This window comes from Ochotona curzoniae, unplaced genomic scaffold, assembly GCF_017591425.1.
Source record: "Ochotona curzoniae isolate NIBS_2020 unplaced genomic scaffold, NIBS_Ocur_1.0 patch426, whole genome shotgun sequence".
NCBI lineage: Eukaryota > Metazoa > Chordata > Mammalia > Lagomorpha > Ochotonidae > Ochotona > Ochotona curzoniae.
This window is the reverse complement of record NW_024467002.1, coordinates 176,843-200,407: the sequence shown is the minus strand read 5'-3', so window position 1 is coordinate 200,407 and position 23,565 is coordinate 176,843. Positions and strand designations below refer to the sequence as shown.

At 46.7% G+C, this 23,565-nt stretch overlaps 1 protein-coding gene across 2 annotated transcripts in view; it reads left to right on the top strand.

Moving 5' to 3' along the window:
* Positions 1–10,430, top strand: part of LOC121167772 (leukocyte elastase inhibitor-like) — a 70,275-nt gene extending 59,845 nt beyond the window's left edge. For both annotated transcript variants that reach the window (XM_040997355.1, XM_040997356.1), the window contains exons 2-7: positions 2,548–2,723; positions 4,467–4,604; positions 5,313–5,430; positions 6,914–7,056; positions 7,143–7,310; positions 9,966–10,430. In XM_040997355.1, the coding sequence (XP_040853289.1) occupies positions 2,556–2,723; positions 4,467–4,604; positions 5,313–5,430; positions 6,914–7,056; positions 7,143–7,310; positions 9,966–10,370 (1,140 nt within the window). In that variant the 5' untranslated portion in view covers positions 2,548–2,555 and the 3' untranslated portion in view covers positions 10,371–10,430. The remainder of the gene's footprint in view (positions 1–2,547; positions 2,724–4,466; positions 4,605–5,312; positions 5,431–6,913; positions 7,057–7,142; positions 7,311–9,965) is intronic.
* The last annotated feature ends 13,135 nt before the right edge of the window (positions 10,431–23,565 follow it).

Sequence of the window (23,565 nt, the reverse complement as noted above, 5' to 3'; positions counted from 1 at the left end):
TTCCTCTTCAGCTTGTTGTGGCTTGCTCTCTCATTCCAGGGAACTTGTTTTATGACAGAGAAGTTCCCTCAGTTAACAAGCAACCCCCAGTCACAGAGGGCAGTCCAGCCTAAGCAAAGGAAAGATCTGCCCTTTGTTCTTTCTTGATGACAGTTGCACTAGAAAGCAGAGGAGAGTGGATGGCAACGGAAATGACTAAGGAAGCAGGGCAGACAGTTCCTGGTTCCTGAACACAGGCTTGCCCTGCACACTCCACAGCCCTGGGTAATTTGGGTAGGATTACAGATGGAGGCATTTAAAGGGCCAGGCAGCCCAACATTCACACTTCCCTCATCTTAGTAATTTGGTGATACAGTGTTTATACTGTTTTTGGTATTGAAACACCTTCTGTTAATTACGTATGTTGACATAAGCAAATCAATTTAAAGATAAAACTGATTTTAAGGGCCTGACTTGTGGCACTGTTGGCTAAGTCACTTCTTGCTGAGCCTAGCATCCCATAGGCTCAAATCCTGGCTTCTGTTCCAATCCAGCTCCCTGTCAATGTGTTTAGGAAAGCAGTGGAGGATGGCTCAAGTGCTTGGCCCCTGCACCCAGTGTGAGATAAGTAAGAGGCTCCTGGTCCCTGGGTTTGATCTGACCCATATCTACATATCTACCTGTTCTGGTGATTTGTAGAATAAGCCAGTGCATGGAAGATCTCTGTCCCCTCTCTGCTTCCCTCTGGGTGAACTCTACTATCACATAAATAAATAAAAACCCTATTTAAAAGAAATGTTTTTGACCTAGACCACCCTCACACCAAGCCAGATCTGACGCTCTTCTCCAGCTGGTTGAAGTGTAAGTGACATGGGAACCAAGGGGACTGGACAGCTGGGGAGGGGCCTTCAGGGACAGCTGAGAAAAGCCAGGCTTCAAGGCTGAGCTCGGGAGCTGACGGCTCTATAACTACAAACCACAGTGAGGGTGTTTGAAATTCGATTTTTCCCCTTGTGTAAGATGCCCCAAATTTCTTTTCTTTCTTCTTGCTCCAAAACTCCTTGAGTTTGGGATCTAGATAGTGCAGAGTGCCCGGAGTGCCCTCTAGGACACAGAGTATGTGCTTAGCTGTTCATTCTTAGGAAGAAATAGCTCCTCACTGGAGATTTGTGGGAGATCTGGGACTGAGTGGTTGAATCTCCTGGCCCATGTCCCCAGCCTCCCCTCCCCACCATTTCCCGACAGCAGCAGAGGGCGGGGTTGTGCTAGATATCAGAGACTTAATCATCACAATCTGGGAACCCACACTCCAGGGGAGGGAGCTGGTGGAGGGCCAGCCTGAAACACTTCCTGTCCACATGTTATAAGGCCTGGCAGCAGGTTCTGCTCACTTTCTCTGCTCTCCCAGCACTGAAGTCATGCCCAGCACTTCAGGTAAGCAGAGAAGCCCTTGCCAGAACAGCCTGGCAGCCCCAACAGCCTGAGCACCAGCTGGGCTCCTGGGGTGCCCCAGGAGACACAGGGTGAGAGGGTGCAGCTCCCAGCAGCCTGCCCAGGCCTAGAAGGAGCCCAGCCCACAGGTGAGAGGAACCTTTCTTCTTTGCAACTCCCTCCTCCTTCCTGGCACAGAAGCTCAGCTCCTGGTCCTTTGTAGCTCCAGAAGTAGGAGGGTGTGGCCGCGGCAACTAGCCTGAGCCAGCTCACCCACATGGGTTGGTGGTGGTCTGTGTCCTGGCCTGAGCCAGCTCAGGGTACCCCACCTCAAACCCACCCTAGGCCGAGCGCCTTGCACCTGCTGCCACAAACAGAGGGGTCCGTGGACCGCATGTGGTTTCCCAGCTGGGCCCGGAGATACGCCTGCTCTGAACAGGAAGGCTGTGTGGCCTGAATCTCAAACATGACAATGATGATCCTCTTAATTCTCATGGGTCTTTGCCGGAACTTGTTTTCATGATCAATAAGGAGCGACAAATATTTTAAAAATTGGAAATATCATGAAGAAATGAAAGCTATGGGTTTAGTTTGTGAGTGACTCTGTGGTGTGAGCCAGAGGAACAGAAATGTGCATTTTCCAGCTGATGGGTTGCTGGTTTGGCCATGTAAAAGACCCCTCATAAACAGAAACCATTATGTCTGGCCTAATGCAGGTGGGAGTTGAAATCCTGTAACTGCACACCAGGACAGTTAGGTTGAAGGTGATCAGTCTGTGTGGCCTTCACACAAGGATGCTAGAAATATGATAATGATCCTGGTTGGGGTGGGTTAGGGAAGGGTCCCCTCCCAGAAGGGACATAACTCTGCCCAGGGAGTGTGGTGTGGGGTGGGACACTCCCTCCTCAGACTGAGCTGTGCACTAGGTCAGCTCTCAAGGAGTCCCCAGGTTCTAGCCCCTGTGCTCCTGCAGAGTGTGGCTGCACTCCTGAGAAAGGCATGAGGGAGAGAGAGGGAGAAGCTGCAGGTGCCAGGATGGTTTGCATGTGTGAAGGAAGCCAGTGATGATGGGCAGGTGGCTGTGTGAGCTATGCCAGCTTGGGCAGTGGTCATTTCATGCCCTCTGTTCTGTCACAGACGTCACCATGGAGCCGCTGAGTGCAGCCAACACCCGTTTTGCCTTGGACCTGTTCCTGGCCTTGGACAAAGACAACCCTACAGGAAACATCTTCGTGTCTCCCTATAGCATCTCCTCGGCCATGGCTATGATCCTCCTGGGGGCCCGAGGAGACACGGAGGCCCAGCTGTCCAAGGTCAGCAGAGGCCCTTAATTACCTCAACCACTGTGCTGTCATGGACCATGGGGCTGTCCCTGACCCTGTGTGAGGTACCCTGTCTGCCTTTGGCTTTGGGGTGAGGTCAGCCTTGCAGCAAAGCCCAGTTTGCATTTGCTTGTTGAGCACCTGCTTTGTGTTTTGAAGGCATGCAAGTGAACAAAGCTGCCCAAATCCCCACACAGGAGGCTATTGCCATTCCCATGGGTGGCAGATTTTTTGGGCAGCTGTTCTGTAAGCCATGTCCCTGCCTGTGCCTGGCAGAGGCAGGGTCCTGCAGAGGGAAGGGATCCCAGAGAGAGCTGGAAGCTTCCAGGGTGGGACCAGTCTCTTGGTACTGTAGCAGCAAGGAAAGAGGCCAGAATGAAGTCTTCCTTTGCCCCTTCCTGCATGTGGAGAGGGCACTTCAGTTCTTGAAGGTCCTTCAGAGAGGAGGCCTATTCTCAGTTCCTCTTGAGGCCCAGAGGATGAGAGTGGCAGTAGATGGAGGCTTTTTGAACACAGTTGTTTTACTGTCCCTGATGGTGGGGAAGTGCAGCATGGTCAAGGTCAAGTTTTGGCCATGCGCCTTTGACTCATCCTCACTGCAATATAAAGCATTCTGTTCTCTCTTATTAATATTTGTTTATTTTTATTGCAAAGGCATATTTACATAGAAAAGGCAAGACAGAGAAATGAAGACCTTCCATCTGCTAGCTTATTCTCCAATTGTTGCAAAGGATGGAACTGAGCTGATGCAAAACCAAGAGAAAGGAGTTTCTGGGTTTCCCATGTGGGTATAGGATCACAAGGAGTTGGGTCATATTCAGCAGTTTTCCCAAGCAGGGTTACTGGATGGGAAGAGGACTAACTGGGACCCAAACTGGTGCCCATATGGGATCTTGCAAGTGGAGGATTAGCCAGTTGAAACAATGTACCAGAGCCACTATAAAATGTTCTTAAAATCCACTTAAAAAAAGAAAAACCTTATATTAACTGCTGTCCTGCAGGGTTGTGGTTCCTCTTCTGAGTGTTGTTCTGCGACTTGAGAACCTCAGGAAAGACCAGTTTTAAGGGACCATGGCCACAAGGAAAACCATCTGTGTCCAGTGCTTATCGTGGCCTTTGTCTACTATCAATTTTTATTCTCTGGGTCTCAAAGCAAAGGACCAACCAGGCCTCAGAAAACCATTGAGGGTTTCTAGATGTATAACCCATAGGTGTGTGGGAGGTAAGGATGGGGGAGATGGGGCAAGAATTAAGCTTTTTCCAGAATGCCAAGTTTAAAGAGATAATTTTTCAATAAATGAGTTTATGGGTGCTAATGTGGTAGGAGGAGAAAGAGGTGACCGTGTGTGATGGAGAAGGATGGGAGTTCTCATCTCCACTGCTGATCCTGAGAGATTCCAGACAGCTCATCTGTGGCTCACAACATGAATATGAAATATCACTTATGAATTTCTTTGGTGGGATGGGGAGAGAACAGCAGATCATGGGTTACCACCTACATCCTGGGACAGGGAGGGATGTTCCGAGGCTGCTGTGGTGGTTCCTGTGTCCCTGGGGCTGTGTTGTGGGGTTTCCTGCTGCTAGTTGCTTCTTGGACCTAGGAGTCCAGTCCCAAGCTGGGCCCTTCCCATTGGTGGTGAGAAGGCGTTGAGTTGGATGGCAGCAGAATGCTCAGGACTCGCTCTGTAACTCTGGCGTGGGTGGCTGTTGGCAATGTGTGTCTTTGGTTCTTAGGCTCTTCATTTTGATGCCGTGGAGGATGTTCATTCGCGATTCCAGAGCCTGCATGCTGAGATGAGCAAGCGCAGGGAGGCCTGTGTGCTGAAACTCGCTAACAGGCTCTATGGAGAGAAAACCTACGCCTTTCTCCCTGTGAGTATGCCGGGCTAGGGATCCCCAGACCCCACTGGGCTTGCTTCCCTCACACAGCCAAGGATGGTAGTGTGTTTATAGGTTTGTAAGCATTCAGAAAACAAAATCAAAACAAACAAAAACACCAATCTTGAATAACCCATACAACAGAAGGCCCCTGCCCTCCCATGAAACTGAGGTGGTGGTTTAGTTTCACAGTCTCCAGAGTGAAATGATCCCTTCTGGATGCTCTGTTAAAGCAGGAGTGACTGCCAAGTGCAGAAAGTGTTTATATGTATCTATACATATATATATAGATATATGTACGTATTTATATGTATGTGTATATTAATATCCACTTTTGGAAAAGAAGAGTAGATTTTAGTTCGTGTAAGTATGTTGGTTAGGCTTACAATGAGTGAACCTTACACTTACAAATTATTAAGAAGAATAATGAGTACATTTCTTCATAGCAAAAATTTTTAAAAGCATTAAGTGCAGTTTTGTGGTATAATGAAATGGGGTCTTGTAAGACATAATTTCCATGACTTTTTAGGAAGCTCTTTTGTGTACAAAGGCTTTTCACAAAGGTTGTGGAAACATGCAGTAAAAAAAAATGTTTTAAACCCACATAGAGTTTTTCCTGTTACATCCTTGCCATCAATTTTTGACACCTCCTTATATGAAACAGAAATTACTCATGCTAATTCTTTTCTATAACAAAAATAGGAATTCTTGGCTTCAATTCAGGAACTGTACGGTGCTGACTTGGCCAGCGTGGATTTTCAGCAGGCCTCGGAGGACGCCAGGACGGAGATAAACGAGTGGGTCAAAGGTCTGACAGAAGGTGAGAGACTGGGCAGGTGTTTCCCTCTGTCCACCTTCCCCACAAGTGTCTCCATCCTTGCTCATTCCCAGGCCCCTGCATCCTGGCCCATACACATGGATGTTGAGCAGGAGCCCCAGTGTGTGTGCATTGTGACATCAGCAGTGGCTGTTGGTGTCACCCAGCTCTCCCATGTTAGAAGTCCGGCCAAAGGCCGACTCAGGACTGAACTGGACAGGAAATGAATCCCCCTTCATCCCATTATATTACCCCAATGTTAAAGCTGACGTTAAAGATAGAAATAATGGAATTGAATGTGGAGGAGCATTCAGTATTCTAAAACAGAGCTTTATAGCACATGGGAGGTTGTGGTGTGGGTTTGCCTGTGTGGGGAATCTGAGCTCTGTGTGTGTGAACTGTCATGGCTGTGAGTAATGTATGAGAATGTCTTGCTTAGGAGTGGTGGTGGGGTTGATTTGACTGGGCAGAAGGTGTCTTCTCTCTGCTGTCCCTCTGCGGGCCAGCACATCTACACTATTCTATCACAGCTGTGGTTGTACCTATCAGGGGAGACATTTCTTTTCATGGAATGGCTGTCCTCACTTTTGATACTTGATTGTTTGATGGATTAGAAAGGCTGTGTTTCACACACACAGAGAGAGCTTTCGTCTGCTAGCTTACTACCCAAAATTGCCACATTGTCCAGGTTCAAAACAAGAGCATGGATCTCCATCCAGGTCTCCCATGTTGGTGGCAGAGGTTCAAGGACTTGGGGCACCACCTGCTGGTCGCACAGGGATATTTGCAGTGAGCTTTATTGGAAGTAGAGCGGGCGGGACTTCAACTGGAACTCGCAGGAGATGCTGGTGATACAGGAGGAAGCTTTATCCACTGAGCTGCAACACTGACTTTTTTTTTTTTAATATTTGTTGTGAGAGTAGACTTTTACTTAAAACATTGGAATTTCGGTGGCTTTTAACCTTTGCGTATGGCTTGCACTTGATAAAGGGTGAGACTCTTTGGTTTAGCTTCTGGGTCCTCCTGACGAAACTCACAGTGTGTTTTGTATTTTGATCAGAAACACCCAGTAAGCGTTTCCTAACCTAATATGTAAATGAAAATTCAGTGTAAAAGATACATGTTTGGATTGCACATCAGTAGGAAAAATTGCCAGTTCAGATTTGAAATTCCAGATGAGAGGGTTTTTCTTTAATTTATTTATTTCTTATTTATTTGAAAGTCAGGGTTACAGTTAGAGAGGGAGAGTAGGGCAGGGAGAGAGATTTTCCTTCTCCTGGTTCATCCCCAGATGACTGCAACAGCTGAGGCTGCAACAGGACAAACCCCTGAGCCTGGAACTCCCTCTGGGTCTCCTCATCTTCCACTGTCTTCTCATGGAGCATGCAGGACTCAAAGTGATGCTCATACGTGATGCCGGTGTTCCCAGGGATGGCTTACACAGGTGGTTGCACTACTTTTTGCTTGCTTTTGTCTTCTTTTTAAGGTAAAATCCCAGCGGCATTGGCCCCAGGTGTGGTTAATAGCCTGACGAAGCTTGTCCTGGTGAATGCCATCTATTTCAAGGGGAAGTGGCATGAGGAGTTCAGGAAACAGAGGACCACCGATGCCCCATTCAGACTCAACAAGGTGAGGGGATGGAACTGACCACAGGATACTCTGTACTCCTAAAAACAAAACTCAGACACTAATCAGTGATTTTTTCAATGGTTCAGAGAGAGACCAAGACAGTGAAAATGATGTACCAGAAGAAGTTGTCTCACTTCAGCTACATCCAGGAGCTCAGGTGCCGCGTGCTGGAGCTGCCTTACCAGGGCAAGGAGCTCAGCATGCTGCTGCTGCTGCCCGACGACATCGAGGACGAGTCCACGGGGCTCAAGGAGGTACTGGCCCGCAGTTTCTGGGTTCATGCTCCGTGTGTGGGGGTGTGTTTCCTGTTCATCTTTTCTCTGAGTGCAAGGTGGAAGTTTCTAGGTTTTTTCAAAAGAATTATCAGTATTAGTAGAACAAGTGGAAGGACAACTCTCTTGGAGCAATAATATTAATAATGACAAGAGCTGACAGTTATAGCGCATCTTGCGTCAAGCACTGTGAACTCACTGAACTCTGAGAACACTGTTGCGGGACAGGTGCAGTTAATGTCCTTAGTTTGATGAGGGCTTTGCTGTAGTACATCATCTGCCAGGAGAACTGTTACCTAGTAGCTGAAGTTTATAGAACTTACATCTGCTCCATGGAGATATACAAATTATCGGAGATTCAGTGGAATTTTAAAAAATACATGAGCCTTAAGATTTTCTCTTAAGCCTTTATAAATTTGTCTCATGTATCTGCAACACAGTAGAAAAATGAAAACTCATATAACCTATTCCAGTATTTCAAAGGTGGTAGGCAGTTAGATGTGGTTGCACAAATGATGGTTGGAAGAGAGGAAAGATGGTGTGCAGATGGGTGGGTAGGTTGGTTAACGGTCAAAGGGATAAAGGGATACGGGGATGGATCCATGGAAGGATGGATGGCAAGATGGTGAGTGAATGAGTGGATAGATGGATGGGTGTGTGGATAGCTGAGTGGGTGAGTAAGTGCCTGGGTGTCTGGGAGGGTGAGTGAAATGGTTCAGGGTAGAAGGATGATGGAGCTGGTGATTTCCAGATTGTCCATGCTTGGCCCTGTGTTGACCTGAAATTTAGAACTGTTGTATTTCACCAACTGCCAGAAAAGGGATGAAATCCCTCCAAACATGGCATCTGTATGCCTACAATACAGACAGAAATCTGACAGCTACTGGTAGGATGAGTCGATCTGTCTAAATATTGCTTTCTGATTTCACTTATGTACCACCAATTCCATCTCATTCTTCTTTTCCCCACTCTAACTCCAGATTGAGAAACAACTGACCTTGGAGAAGCTGAATAAGTGGACCAAACCTGAGAAGATGTACACCATTGATGTCCATGTCAGGTTGCCTAGGTTCAAACTGGAAGACAGCTACGTCCTCAACTCCCATCTGGCCCGCCTGGGTGTACAGGATCTCTTTAGTAGTGGCAAGGCTGATCTGTCTGGCATGTCAGCAGCCAGAGATCTTTTTGTCTCAATTGTCTACAAGTCCTTTGTGGAAGTGAATGAAGAGGGCACAGAGGCAGCAGCACCCACTAGAAGCAATGTTTTCCATTTTCCGAAGCCTTGCCCGCCGAGGCTAGAGGAGCATTTCACTGCCGACCATCCATTCCTTTTCTTCATTCGGCACAATCCCACATCTAACATCCTGTTCCTTGGCAGAGTTTGTTCTCCTTAAGAGAAACAGACTGTGGAAATAGATGGTCAAACTTAAGGCTTCCATCTAGCTGCATGCTTAATGCTGATAATTGCCATACATCTTTGCCAATAAAAGTATCCCGAAACATAGCTTGAATTTCATTTATGAGTTTGTTCCTGTTTACTTTTTATTCTCTGAGTATATTTCTACTTTCTATACATATGCATAAAGATTTTACATGTGTAAGTCATATATACATACATACATCAAAGATGTAATTATTTGGAAACCAAAGGTATAGAAAAGAGGGAAAGAAGACAGAGACTGAGAGAGAAACTCCTCCATCTACTGGTTCAAACCCCAGGTAGGCACAATGGGATGGGACCAGGCTGAAGCTAGGACCTATGAATGTTAGCTGAGTCTTCCATACGGCTTAAGGGGCCAAAATACATGGATCATCTTCTGCTGCATTTCGCATGGAGCTTGGTTGGGAGTTTGATCAGAAATGGAGGACTCAAAGTGGCACCCAAATGGGATGCCAGATTTATACACTCTAACTTCAATGTGTTAAGTTTAAAAACAATATAAAACAAAAAGCCAGATGTGTTGATTGTAACACTTTGGTAACCAATGGAATAGCCAGATGCCGCAACTATTTAAGGAAGTATTAAACACAAATGTTTAGTTGAAGTACAGAGATGTGCCCAATGAAGGGTTCAGATATAGAAGAGAAAACGTTCTTATGTCTGTTTGATTAGTGTCCTACCACAATCCTGGTTTTTTAATTATTATTATTATTTTTTATCTCCAGGCTTAAGGTTTTTTTCTCATTTATTTATCAATTTTTAAAAATGATCTTACTTAGTTGATTAGGGTACAAAGTGTCAAGGGCTACAGGAAAGTGGGTAAGAACATATGGATGAACACATGCATAGATACCAGAATGTGAGTGGATGAGTGGGTTGAGGTTGGATAGATACATGAGTGGATAGTGGATACAAGAATGGGTGGGTGGAAAGGTAACTAAGTGGTACTTGGAAGGTTAGGTGATATGGTTTCCAAAGTGTTTATATTGGGCCTGTGATGATTTGAAACTTAGATCTGTTCAATTTAGAACTGCCAAATAAGAAATGGAATCTTCCAAACAGCTCTTTGACTATAATACAGACAGAAATGTAACAGCTACTGATAGGATGGGTTGATCCGTTTAAATAATGCTTTCTTGTTTCACTTATGCATCACTAATTCCATCTCTTCCTTCTTTTCCCCACTCTGACTCCAGATTGAGAAACAACTGACCTTGGAGAAGCTGAATGAGTGGACCAAACCTGAGAAGATGCGCACCATTGATGTCCATGTCAGGTTGCCTGGGTTCAAACTGGAAGACAGCTACGTCCTCAACTCCCATCTGACCCGCCTGGGTGTGCAGGATCTCTTTAGTAGAGGCAAGGCTGATCTGTCTGGCATGTCAGCAGCCAGAGATCTTTTTGTCTCAACAATTGTCCACAAGTCCTTTGTGGAAGTGAATGAAGAGGGCACAGAGGCAGCAGCCGCCACTGCTGTTGTTGCAAGGTATTGTTGCTTGCCACTAAAGGAGAATTTCATTGCCGACCATCCATTCCTTTTCTTCATTCGACACAATCCCAGTTCGAACATCCTGTTCCTTGGCAGAGTTTGTTCTCCTTAAGAGAAACAGACAGTGGAAATAGATGGTCACACTTAAGGCTTCCTTCTAGCTGCCAGCTTAATGGTAGCAATTGTCATACATCTTTATCAATAAAAGTATGCAGAAGTATATTTTTTATTTTATTTTTAAGATTGTCCCCTGGGTACATATCTACTTTTTTTATAAATGTATAAAGATTTTGCATGTGTGTGTTATACAAACATTCATCAAAGTTTTATTTATTTGGAAACCCGAGTTATACAAAAAGAGGCAAAGAAGGATATATATCTGTATGTATATATATACATAATATATGCATATGTATATAATGTGTATATGTATATATATATATATGAGAGAGAGAGAAAGAGAGAGAGAAACTCCTCCATTCACACTGGTTCAAGCCCCAGGTGCCCTCAATGGGGCTAGGCCACACTGAAGCTAGGACCCAGGAACTTTATGTGGGTCTTCCATGTGGCGCAAGGGACAAAAAACTTGGGTCATCTTCCACTGCTGCTTTTCCCAGAGTGCTTGGTTGGGCACTGGATCAGAAATGGAGGACCTAAACTGGCACCCAAATGGGATGCTGGATTTATACACTTAGGCTTTACCCATTATTCCACAGTGGCAGCTCTGTTTTTTTGTTTTTACATTAGAAAGTGCACATGATTTCTTTTGAATGTGTTGTTTAAAAAACAAAACAGAACAGAACAAAAAACCAGATGTGTTGATTGTAACAGTGTGGTAACCAATCTAATAGCCATGGAAATGTATACAGTACTGGTTCATTTCAGAATCAGAAGACCCTATGACTATTGAAGAGGGGATTAAACATAACTGTTTAGTTGAAATATAGAGAGGTGCCCAATGAATGTCCACATGTTGAATGGAAACGTAGTTAGCTTTGTAGGATTAGTGTCCTACCACAACCCTCTGGTTTTAATGTGTCGTTTAGAGCCACCACCTCACTCCTTATATATACGGAATGCATTTCGTGGAAAATTTCAAGGAGTCCAGAGCTAGGCATTTCATAAGAATAATAATTTTAAAAAGCTAAAAGACTGCAGAGAGGGAAATTTAGTAAGGAACAACTGCTAAGCAAAATCGTGCTCCCTCTCTGGTGTCACTGCAGTCTTGAGGCTGGCTGTTGTTAAGGTGACATGATGGGATGGCCTTGAGCAAGGCTGTGCTGGGAGCTGGGATGACAGCCCTTTGATTCGTGGAAGCCTTGCTCAGATGGGCTCCTCTGGGTGGCACTTGGAATCACTAGTTCCTAACACTCCCTCAGATCCTGCACATCAGCCTGATCTCAGGCTTGTGTCTCCCTGATCTCAGAGGAGCTGAGAGTAAGATCAGGGTTCCTGACCCATCATACTGCAGCTCCAGAGGGACTCCCCAGAAAGAACGATTTTGGAAGATTTCTTGCTGGGACCATGTCTGCCTTCCTGCCTGTGTTTTTAAGTTTGTATTTTAATGGTTAGGAGCACTTCCATAGTCTGGGTTACTGAAGTTGGGTGTCCCTGCCCATGTTCTTTTCACGAATGAGTGCAATAGCCCACCACAGTTTAAATTGTTGAAGGTCAAGAGCTCTGGGGCTGAGATGAGAATTCAAGTCAGGTTTTATGTGGACAGTGTCTGAATGGTATAAAGCTAACTTGACTTCTGCTGATAATTTGAAAAGGAAAGGAAAGTACCCAACAGCCCACTGTACACAGAAAGCTCACATGAGCCCATTACCGGTCTAGGACTTCAACTCCAACCCTGCAGACATGAATATTGGCCCTGGAACACTTGTGAAACAGCGTCCCCACGAGGTCTGAAAGGGTAAAGGCGAAAGGTGGCATAGGTTCTGGCCATGTTCAGGGCTGGGTTGATGGGATGAGGGAGGAGGAAAGGCTGGTACTGTGCTCCTGGGGTCTCGTTTATGTTGGTACAGCCATGTGCAGAAATGGAGCAAAACCAACAAAAATCATCTTGGGGAAATGGCCCACAATGATCAAGTTGTCTCTACAGCCTTTTAAAAGTTCATTATCAGCATGTATCATAAGATAACTAGATGATTGGGGAGGAGTCACAGCAACATACACTCCAACCAGTACAAGCGACAGAGAATAGAACTGGCAGTGGAGAGGCCCCAAATACTGGGATCATCACATACAGATGATGACATTACACTGCTTCCCATGCTGAGGACGACAGAAGACAAAGTTAAACATTTCAGTGTTAGGGACAAACTTGAGAGACTGTACACATTGGAATAGAAATGAAATCTAGAGTTTAAAGTTACAATAAAACATGAACTCAATTCGTAAAATTGAACAGAAAATAAAAGAATTTGGTAACTTTAAAGTCTGGAAAAAATTCTGTATAGTCTCTTCAAATAAAAAAATACAGCACATGATAAAAAGAAAAATACAGAAGGAAGGATAAAAGAAACTCCAAAGATTTAGGAAAAGGATGCTTAAGAGGGGAAGGGACAGGGTGAGACAGAGTAATAGCTAAAGAGCTAGCATTTGAGATGCTGATTCTATAGCTGAGTGTTGGCAACGCCCAGGTCGCCACGCCGAGCTGAGCAGAGGGACTAGGGTTATGAGACAGACAAGACAGACAACACACACAACACACTGAAGCTCATTCTTGTGAAGTGAAGGCCTTTTATTCAAACTGCTCTTACATAGTCTGCTTGGCCCCTCCCAGGATTTTCCCAATGCTTATAAGCAATACCTAAGCTCCTCCCAAGGGCATGCAAAAAGGGGAAGCAGGAAGGAGGGAAATTGCAGTCAAGCCAGGGGCTAAATGTATCAGGCCATGATTGCCCTTCCTGTTACACCTTGAGAACCAAGCTAAGCTGTGGAGTTAACCCTTGGGAGACTGGGGCCTACAGCCGAAAAAAAGGTTTTATCAGTTCACAGGGTCTAGAGACTTCACCAGAACTCCAAGCAAGAGAATACAAAGACATCCATCTGAAGCATATCTTTGGGAAGCCATGTCCATCCTTGGTCCAAGGACTGAGAGATCTTAGAAGAAACCAGATCAAGGCAACCAGAGGAAACCACAGTGTGTCCTGAAGGACCAGCTGCTGGACAATAGCACAGCTCCAACAGGAACTATGAGAGCTGGGGGTTGGTTTGCACAGTGACTTTGTCAGCTTGCTATGAAAGAGCTAGCCCACACTCAAGAGAGAGAGAGAAAAAAAACCCTTAAAGGTAATTCAGACCAAGCCAGAGAGAGTTCACCATGTCTAACTCATCCTAAAGTCTTTCTAAAGAATCCCTTGATGCATACCTACCATTAGAATAACAGGAGCAATTACAATGTGTAAAACAAATTAATGGAACCAGTGGTCTCAAATGGGATGCCAGTGACACAGGTCACTGCTTACCCTGCTGTATCACAATGTCAGCCCCCAAATGAATTCTGAAAATAATAGTTATAACTTAAATAAACAGAAAGATAAAGAAAATGAGATAGAATCGGAAAAAGAAATGGAATTTAAAATTCTAAGATCCTTGCATTGACGAGAAAATAAAGCACAATTTTAATTAGATATTGGCAGATCAGAGGATCGTGTTGTACTGTCTAAGTGGCCACCTGCAGCATCGTAAATGATTTTTAAATGCCTAAGCAAACCAGAAAGAAAAGAATAAAAAGAATATGCAACCAGTCTGAATGAAGTTGAGAATGAAAAAGACAGAGCTGGCATCAAGCAAGATGGTATATCAAACACCAATATTTTACGTATTGTGATGGAAGTAAAAGATTATAAATTCCTATTGAGACAAAAATGATTCAGCCAGGTTGAAGGAAAAGGAGGAAGAAACCATGCTAGATAATGTAAATTATCAGTGTATAAATGAGTCACTTGTGGTAGCTGATTGCAGGTTCAATTTACAAAACATCAGTACTTGTGTATAACATGACTTAAAAACAGTTTAAAGTATCATTGATAACAACATCAGTAAATGTTCTGGTGCCTAGGAATAAGTCTAGCAAAAGCTACTCTGGAACCCTATACAGAAAACCACGAACATGATGGAGATAAATCAAGATCAGGATGCACAGCTTTCCCACAGTGAGGATTCAAGATTTTAACATGTGTCAATTGACCAAAGGAATTCATGAAATCCAACAGAAAATAAAGCACTTAACTTTTCTCGTTGAAATGTGCCACGTGGTTGTAATAGTCTACATCATGGGCGAAGAGACCAAGACTATCTGACATAAGCATGTCGGGGTCACATCTCCTCAAGATTTACTCTAGACCTGCAGGAACAAGAATGTCAGAAATTGGGCCAGAGCAGAGTCTAGGATGAGCCCCACACAGCAGGAAGCCTGCTCTCTGACGAGTACCACCATCCCACTGGTTTGCCTGCCCCAGCCCACGGGTGCCTTTGGTCCTTACACACTTGCAGTGGAGCCTCTGCATTGAGGGTTCCACATCTGCAGATTCAACCACCTGGGAACTGGAAATATCTGAAAGAAAATCTGTGCTGAGCGAGTCCAGATGTTTTGTTCTGGTCATTGATCCCTACACAGTAACCGCTTAGTGAGCATTTACATTGCATTAGGGATTCTATGTCATCTAGAGATGACTTAAACATGTAGGAGGCTGTGCGTAGGTTCTATGCGACTACTTGCCATTTTCTGTAAATGACTTGGCCATCCAGAGATTGTGGCATCTCATGGGCTCTGGAACCAAAGTGTTTTTCACTTTGCAAACTTTAACTAATTTGAATAATACATTGCATACTCATCACATTTATGACATGTGTAACACTTCTGAGTTGAGGGTGAATAGAAGTTTTCAAGGAATTGTTCTGGGAACCCACATTAAGAAAAAAAACAGGCAAATTAATCCAAGCCTTAGGAGTTCTACAAATGGTATCAGCACATGGCCTAGGGACCTGTCGCTCTGTCTCCGCTCCTGGTCCAATCAAACAGACCAGCAGTTCTTTCTCTGGGTTCACCTCCTGAGCTCCCGGTGAAAGTCCCTTCCCACCTGGTTGCTGGTGGAGTTCCACCTGCCAGTGGAGGTCAGATCAGTACTCGCTGAATGTCGCTGGATTATCAGTCACTGCAACACCACATTGCTGTTCTCTCTGCTTTCCTGTGTCTGTCAGTCCCCAGGTAACCTGTTCTGTTGCTCTGTCCTCTCCTGTTTCCTGGAATGTGCCCTCTCTGCTCCAACTGGCTAATATTTCTACATTTTTTAAATGTGTCCTTGCCCTATTCTGCCATCCTGATTCTCTCTCTGTCCTCAGATTTTAGCCCCGAGCTGGAGAACCTCCTGGCATGTGATGTTACTTTCTTTACAGTAAGTGGGTGACACCACAGTGACCTCAGTCAGAGATCTGGCATGCCCCAAAGGCAGCCAAGGCCACGTATGGACCAATGATGGACAAAGGCCAACATTCCTTGTCCTATCAGGACCCAAGCAGGGCTGATGCCAGCACCCATGTCAGAGGGGGTATAAAACCTTGTCTGCTACCCAGCTTGTCTTTCCCACTTGTGGTCCTCTCCTCTCCTGTTCATTCCTCCACTGCATGGGAAAGGCCCAGGAATGGACTTCTCTTTGCATAATAAAGGCCTGTTTGTACTTGGCTGATATTTTCTTTCTTCTGTGGTTGGCAGATCTAACAGCATGTAGTAAGTGACGGTGTTGGCTTTGGTTAGCCATTAGGAGGCCCCTTGAGCCATCTTTGAATTTGTGTTGATGTGGTGACTCATGGAGGCCTTTGCCATGCCAGGAGGAACAAGCTCCTGGTTTCAGTCCTGCCCTTGAACTCTTGGAAGGAGACCGGGGTTGGAAACTGTGATGAAGCTGGTGATTTGTGATCCAGGATAGACTGCTACAGAAATAGAAATCTTTGGTGAACATATCGAGGTGTTGGGAAGGTGCCAGGCTTTGGGAGGGCCTGGGAACTCAGTCTGCCACCCACTATACTGTTAGACTCCGGGTAAAGCTCCCAGACGTCAGGGTGCGAGCTAGTCAACCCCTGGAGAATGACAGAGTCTCACTGGTAATGCAAACAGCAAACAGAGTTTATTGCGCCAGCATGCTGGGGCCAGACCGCACTCGGGGCACACAGGCCAGCCAGGCGGGGTGGTCGGACCCCCAACAGTCTAAGACAGAAGCTTATATAGGTCCTTTTGGGCTGGGAAATTCATCAAAAGTAACAACCTTAGATTTGTTCATTTTTATGGCCTTCAGGCACAGGCAGCCTGTTCTGTTCCCATACCCATTATCTGTATGGCTCATCCCATTCTCACACCCTTTTCTTCCTCCTGTTCCTGGGACCGGAGAAGAATTGTGCCCTTGCCCCCTTGCACCTGGGTTCACAAAGTTGCAGGTCAGCAAAGAACAGATTTATCACTAAAGCGGAATCCTCCCAAGCTCCAGGCGCCTCCTGGCCTGGCAAAGTAGCAGTTTTCTCTACACAAAGGAACCTCACACTGCCCAACAAAAGCATTCTGTTCTAGCATTCTAATACACTATCATAGCATTCTAATACACTATCATAGCATTCTAATACACTATCATAGCATTCTAATACACTATCATAGCATTCTAATACACTATCATAGCATTCTAATACACTATCATAGCATTCACCTGTACCCCAACACTGCCTCATACTTCTCTCTTCCACCTGGATATTCCTCGTGAATAAATAAGCAAAATGAGCACGGCAGCACTTACCTGAGATCTGTGAGTCATTCTTGTGAAACAATTGAACCTGAATGGAGGTTACATGAAACTGTAAGGTGCAGCCATCTAGTCAAAGGTCCTGGTTATCTAGGGGAAGGATGGGGCGGACTGGGAGTTGAAGGGTGCTCTGCTCTCCCTGTAAAGGAAAGGCCAGAAGATAGATGTGGCAGCAGGGAGGGGCGGAGCGGGAAGGTAGCAGGGGCTGTCCCTCTGTCAGGGACTTTGTCTTCTCTGCTCTGTACTGGCCTCAGCAGGACACACAGCAGTGAACAGCAGCATGAGTCTTCCAAAAATGTAGAGAGAACTTCTGATCTCACAGAGGGCTTAGAACGAAGAGCCATCAGGATTCTGATGTTAACTCTTTCAGAACCTGGCAGCAAATAGAAGTTTCCCCTCCTTCATATGACTGAAGGTGAAAGAGTTGGCTTCAAGTAACACTTAACTGCCAGTCACTTTCTGCATGTGGATGAGGATGGTCCTGATACTGGCCTAACTCTGTATCCTCTGCCTGGACCAGTCCCCAGAACCTATGAGACCAACTTCCAAGACACAGTTCTCGTTGGCCTGGACAGCCCAACAGATGCCATCTAGATGGATATAACCTAGTGATGGTCCGTTATGTTCACCCACACACCTTAAAGCTTGGTTAGCATCACATCCAATTGTAGATGATTCAGCTGTGACACTGGGAATATGAAAAGTTTGCCTCAAGGGCTGGCTGCAAGAGGCAGTGCCAGGATCCAGCCCCAGCTGCTCTGACATAGGAGTGACACTTGAGTTCCAGTATAGGTTGCTGCACTGCTGTACTTTAAAGGATACTCTTACTGTTATCCCCTGGGGATGGGCTGGCAGTCATTTAATGCTGATTAGAGATCAATTGTGGGGATCAGTGTTCAGAGGGTGTCACTGGAGTGATTTTGATAGTTTTGAGAAGGTTTTGCTTTTGTTGCTCAGGGGTTGAAATATTTTCCCAAGTACCATCGGTTGACCAAGCCCACTAGAGTGCATCCACAGACCCTGAAGCATGCTGCAAAGCCTGGCCTAGATTGCTGGGTGCGGCCTCTGTTCTCGCCTGGCTCTCCCAGCCTGGTCTGTCTTCATGCCCAGCCTACACTAATGCCAAAGAATGCTGCAGACTTGCATGGACTTGCCTGCCCCCAGATCTGTATTGTGCTCCCCTGCAGCAGCTATAGAGTAGTAGAGCATTGCTCCAAGTGCCCCGAGCTGGCCTGCTTACAATGTGGATTTTACACATGCCAGTGAGGCAGTGGCTTTGCTTGGTCCCGTGTCACCTCAGTCCTGGCCCTTGTCTGTGCTGGCACGTGCCATGGCCTGGCCCACCCTGGCATCCTCCCAGCACCATCTCCTGAAAGTGTCACATGGGTCTGGTCTTGTGAGTTCTGTGGTTCAGCCTGCCTGAGCCCATCACTGCCCCAAGCTCTCTGTGCAAACAGGCAGGTGCTAAAACATCACAGAGCTGAGTCCACAAGCCCCCTATAGAACCTGCCCCCAGATTTGGTTTCTTTGCACTCGTGTGAGTGCTGTGGCCAGCCTGAAGAGGGTCATCCCTGCTCTGACATTCACAGGTGGGTACTGCCAAGCCAGGTAAGTCCTCAGTCTCAGATGTTGTATGTAGCAGCAGGATGTGGGCAATGCTGTTTAACCCAGCCCAGGTCTCCACAGTGGCTTGGTGCCTTGGTCTCACCCAGACATGCCCTCTAGCTTTCTCCCTATAAAATGTTCTGCCTCGGCTCCCGTGCCTACCTGTGAGTGTAGTAGCCAAGTCTGTGGAAGACCACAGAAGTCATTCCTTCCCTGTCAAATATGCCCTCAGCTGTTCCCACTCCAATATGTACCCAGACCCCCTTCCTCATGCAATCTGCAGCATCCCTAACCCTGCCCACCCGGGTGCTGGGGTGGCATGTACCAACCTGGTGTTCCACACCTTCTCCACTTATCTTCAGAATGAATAAACAAGCATGCTGGCATGCTGGTATAGTTAACACAGACTAACCAGGCCCAGAATGCCCACCAGCTGCAACAGTGTAACTCCCAGCAGTGTAACTCTTGGCCTAGGTACAAGGCAACCCTGGCAGTTGCTAAAGCCGGGATAATTGCCTTTCAAATATAAAGATTTAAATCTTACAGAAACAAAGTGTTGACTTGGCAGACGGCACCAGGCCCAGTTGTCATGGGAATTTTGGAAAACAGACCACACTGAGAAGAGACAAAATTATGAGTTTCAGGAAAACAAGAGCAACAATCAAGTCCCTGAAGAAAAAAAACTGGCATTTGAGATGGCAACGGAAAGCTGGGCAATAAGGGAGGAAAAGGAGGAGATGAGGGCAGAGAAATACCCTCGTATCTGGTGTGTGTTTGCAAGGGATGACTGGGCTGCAGAAATGTTGGTCTCCCTGGTGGGCCGAATTGAACTGACAGCAGGCAGCACCCTGGCCCAGCACACAGCACCCAGGCCCAGCAGACAGCACCCTGACCACACCCCTGGTTTTTCTATCAGTAAATCAAGCCTGCCCTCTGCCGCCGTCCGGCGGTAGTAGAGGAGCAGCACAGCTTTCCCCTCCGTTTCCATGACTCAGAACCCTTCAGGGGACAATGCAAACAGGGAAGCTCTCCCAGAAGTGTCCAGGAACCCAAGCACAGCCCTGAATACTCAACTAATTCCCATGCCAAGATTGTCACACTCTGAATCCTCACAAGGAATTATCAGAGGAATGATTTTGAGCTACTTTCCTAGCTGTTTGAACAAGTTATAAATAGCTTCTTGCAAACAAGCTGAATAATTATTGGAAAATATCAAGTTATTTTGTATCTTTCACTCTTTTTCTCATATTAATTTCTAAAGATTTTTCTATTTGATAGAGACATAGAGAGAAAGAAGAGAAAGAAAGAGAGAGAGAGAGAAACAGTAGAGAGAGAGATAATCTTTCATCTGCTGGTCCACTCCCCAAATGGGCATAACGAGTGGGCCTCGGCAGGCCAGAACCCAGGAGTCTGTTTCATGTCCTTCACAAAGGTACAGGGGCCCTGGCTCTCAGGTGATTCTCTGCTGCTTTTCCAGGCACATCATCAGGGATCTGGAAGGGAAGTGGGGCAGCTAGGACATGAACCGGTACCCATATGGGATGGCAGTGTCACAGGTACAGGCTTAGCTGTGCCATTGTGCCAGCCTGTACACTTCTGTTTCCAAGCACTAGGTTCAGGAATCTTTCAGTCTCCCCTCATGCACTGTTTCACCATTCATGGCTACAGTTACCCATGGAAAGTTCTGGAACAAGCCCATTCTTAGGCTTGCAGTTGTGTGCAGAGGAGAGTTAGCGCGAGAAAGCCTGATGCCTTCCCCCTTCATCCGACTCGCGTTGTGAACGCTCCCTGTGTCTGGTGTGTCCATCTGCACCCGTTAGCTGCCTGGTAACTATCTTGGGGAGCAGAGGGTCTGGGGCTATACCGCAGGGTCAGCCCTGTATGTGGATTCAGTGTCTGCCCGGATCTTTGAGCACAACCCCCTGGAGATGGGGGCCTCACTGCAGTAGAGAATAGGTAAGAAACTGGACAGAAATATGCTTCTCCTCCAAGAGACAGTGTTGAGAAGGTGGCTAGGCCATGGGGGGATGAGGCCCTCAGAAGTAAGGGCCTTTAGCCCGTGTTAGGATTTTTGCCTCTCCACCTGCCTCTGTGGAGGAGGCACCAGCAAGGTGTCACTTGAGGGGCAGAGAACAGCCCTCCCCACGCAGTGCACCTGCTGCGGCCTTGACCTTGGTCTTGCTACACTTGAGAACCATGAAGGCTCAATAGAGCTCGCTTGAGAACAACACATTAAGAACTGGAGCCACACCGGGGCCACAGTGGACAGCTGCACTGCGTGAAGGAATGGCCAAGCTATTGATGGGACCAACAAGCCCCAGGGGATGTGAAGGCTCCTGCTGTGGATACCCAGCCTGATGAGTGTGGGAACACTCAGAGTGTGGGAACCTGCAGATGGCAAGGTGTGCTGGTGGCAGACAGGTGGGTCCACTGGCAACTGACCACCATGTGTCCAGGAGATGGCCACACTGTTGACTGAGAATGGCCATGGTGCAGTGGGCAAAACTGCAAGTAATGGTGGTGGATGGTGATGAGACATAAGTTTAATTCAAAGTCGTCCTATGCAGGGACAAGGACTATGACAGCAGCATGTCACCTGGAAGGGACACAGACACACCGCTCACGTGGACCCTGAGCTACCATTAGCATGCTGGAGAGGAAAATAGCTACAGCATGGTTTTGGCCATCCTGTGGGACTTCACTCAGGTCAGAGATCATTTGCTCATTGCTTGGGCAATTCCACGTGGGACAGTGCTCCTGGGCTGGAATGGAACCATTGGCTGATGGAGCGGCTGACTCTTTAAATTCTGAAGACGGGCTCTGAGGATGGGCTTGCTAGTGGGGTAGTGTGTGTCTGACTGTGACACCTGGGCTGCCAAACTCCCTTACCTGTCCAAAGAAAACACAGCCCTGAGCTTATGTTGTCAGAGATGGACAGGGAAGGGGACTGATTGGGCAGTGCTCAGTGGACCTTTCCTCCTTTTCCCCATTTTAGCACATGCAATGCCATCATGGAGGGATTCTCCCACTGGACGGGACCCCCAGGGATGAGGGTGGGCACCAGTAAAATCAGGTGTCTCTGGCAGCCCCAGGAGCCTCTGATCCTGGCAGCTGGACAGAGCATGGCGTCAGACCCTTCAGCCCTGGACCGGAAGTGTCCTTCCTACATGGGTGGGATAAGTACCAAGTAACAGAAGAGTTGGTTCAGCCTCATCTTAGACAGTGTGTGATGAATTGATGGTTGATAAGGAACGATCTTCCTCAGACGTTTATAATGTGTATGCACATGTGCATTGAGGAGATGGTTTTAAGGTACACTTGGCCCAGGTGGTTGCTCTCCAGGTGAGCACATGCATGTGCCTTGATGGAGGGAAAGAAATGAGAAACTCAGCACCCTTTGCCTCAGCTCCCGCAGCTTGGGGTTTGAGGGGAGCTTCTCTGGGGCCCCTTCCACACTTGGCTTTCAGAAGCTGACCTCATGGTAGAAGCTTCACCCTGAGCTCTGACCTCAGATGGGAGGCCAACAGATCTGATCCACCACTTCCCAGAAGCCACAGAGCAGTCTCTTTGGGGACGTTGGTTTCTTCAAGTCCCAGAAACTGCCCAATGCTGTGCAATCCTGGTTACCAACTCTGGCTGGGCTGACTTCTCTTCAGCTTGTTGTGGCTTGCTCTCTCATTCCAGGGAACTTGTTTATGACAGAGAAGTTCCCTCAGTTAACAAGCAACCCCCAGTCACAGAGGGCAGTCCAGCCTAAGCAAAGGAAAGATCTGCCCTTTGTTCTTCCTTGATGACAGTTGCACTAGAAAGCAGAGGAGAGTGGATGGCAACGGAAATGCCTAAGGAAGCAGGGCAGACAGTTCCTGGTTCCTGAACACAGGCTTGCCCTGCACACTCCACAGCACTGGGTAATTTGGGTAGGATTACAGATGGAGGCATTTAAAGGGCCAGGCAGCCCAACACTCACACTTCCCTCATCTTAGTAATTTGGTGATACAGTGTTTATACTGTTTTTGATATTGAAACACCTTCTGTTAATTACGCATGTTGACATAAGCAAATCAATTTAAAGATAAAACTGATTTTAAGGGCCTGACTTGTGGCACTGTTGGCTAAGTCACTTCTTGCTGAGCCTAGCATCCCATAGGCTAAAATCCTGGCTGCTTCTCTTCCAATGCAGCTCCCTTTAATGTGTTTAGGAAAGCAGTGGAGGATGGCTCAAGTGCTTGGCCCCTGCACCCAGTGTGAGATAAGTAAGAGGCTCCTGGCCCCTGGGTTTGATCTGACCCATATCTACATATCTACCTGTTCTGGTGATTTGTAGAATAAGCCAGTGCATGGAAGATCTCTCTCCCCTCTTTCCTTTTCTCTGGGTGAACTCTACTATCACATAAATAAATAAAAACCCTATTTTAAAGAAATGTTTTTGACCTTGACCACCCTCACACCAAGCCATATCTGACGACTTCTCCAGCTGGTTGAAGTGTAAGTGACATGGGAACCAAGGGGACTGGACAGCTGGGGAGGGGCCTTCAGGGACAGCTGAGAAAAGCCAGGCTTCAAGGCTGAGCTCGGGAGCTGACGGCTCTACAACTACAAACCACAGTGAGGATGTTTGAAATTTTTTCCCCCTGTGTAAGGTGCCCCAAATTTCTTTTGTTTCTTCTTGCTCCAAAACTCCTTGAGTTTGGGGTCTAGATAGTGCAGAGTGCCCGGAGTGCCCTCTAGGACACAGAGTGTGTGCTTAGCTGTTCATTCTTAGGAAGAAATAGCTCCTCACTGGAGATTTGTGGGAGATCTGGGACTGAGTGGTTGAATCTCCTGGCCCATGTCCCCAGCCTCCCCTCCCCACCATTTCCCGACAGCAGCAGCGGGCGGGGTTGTGCTAGATATCAGAGATTTAAT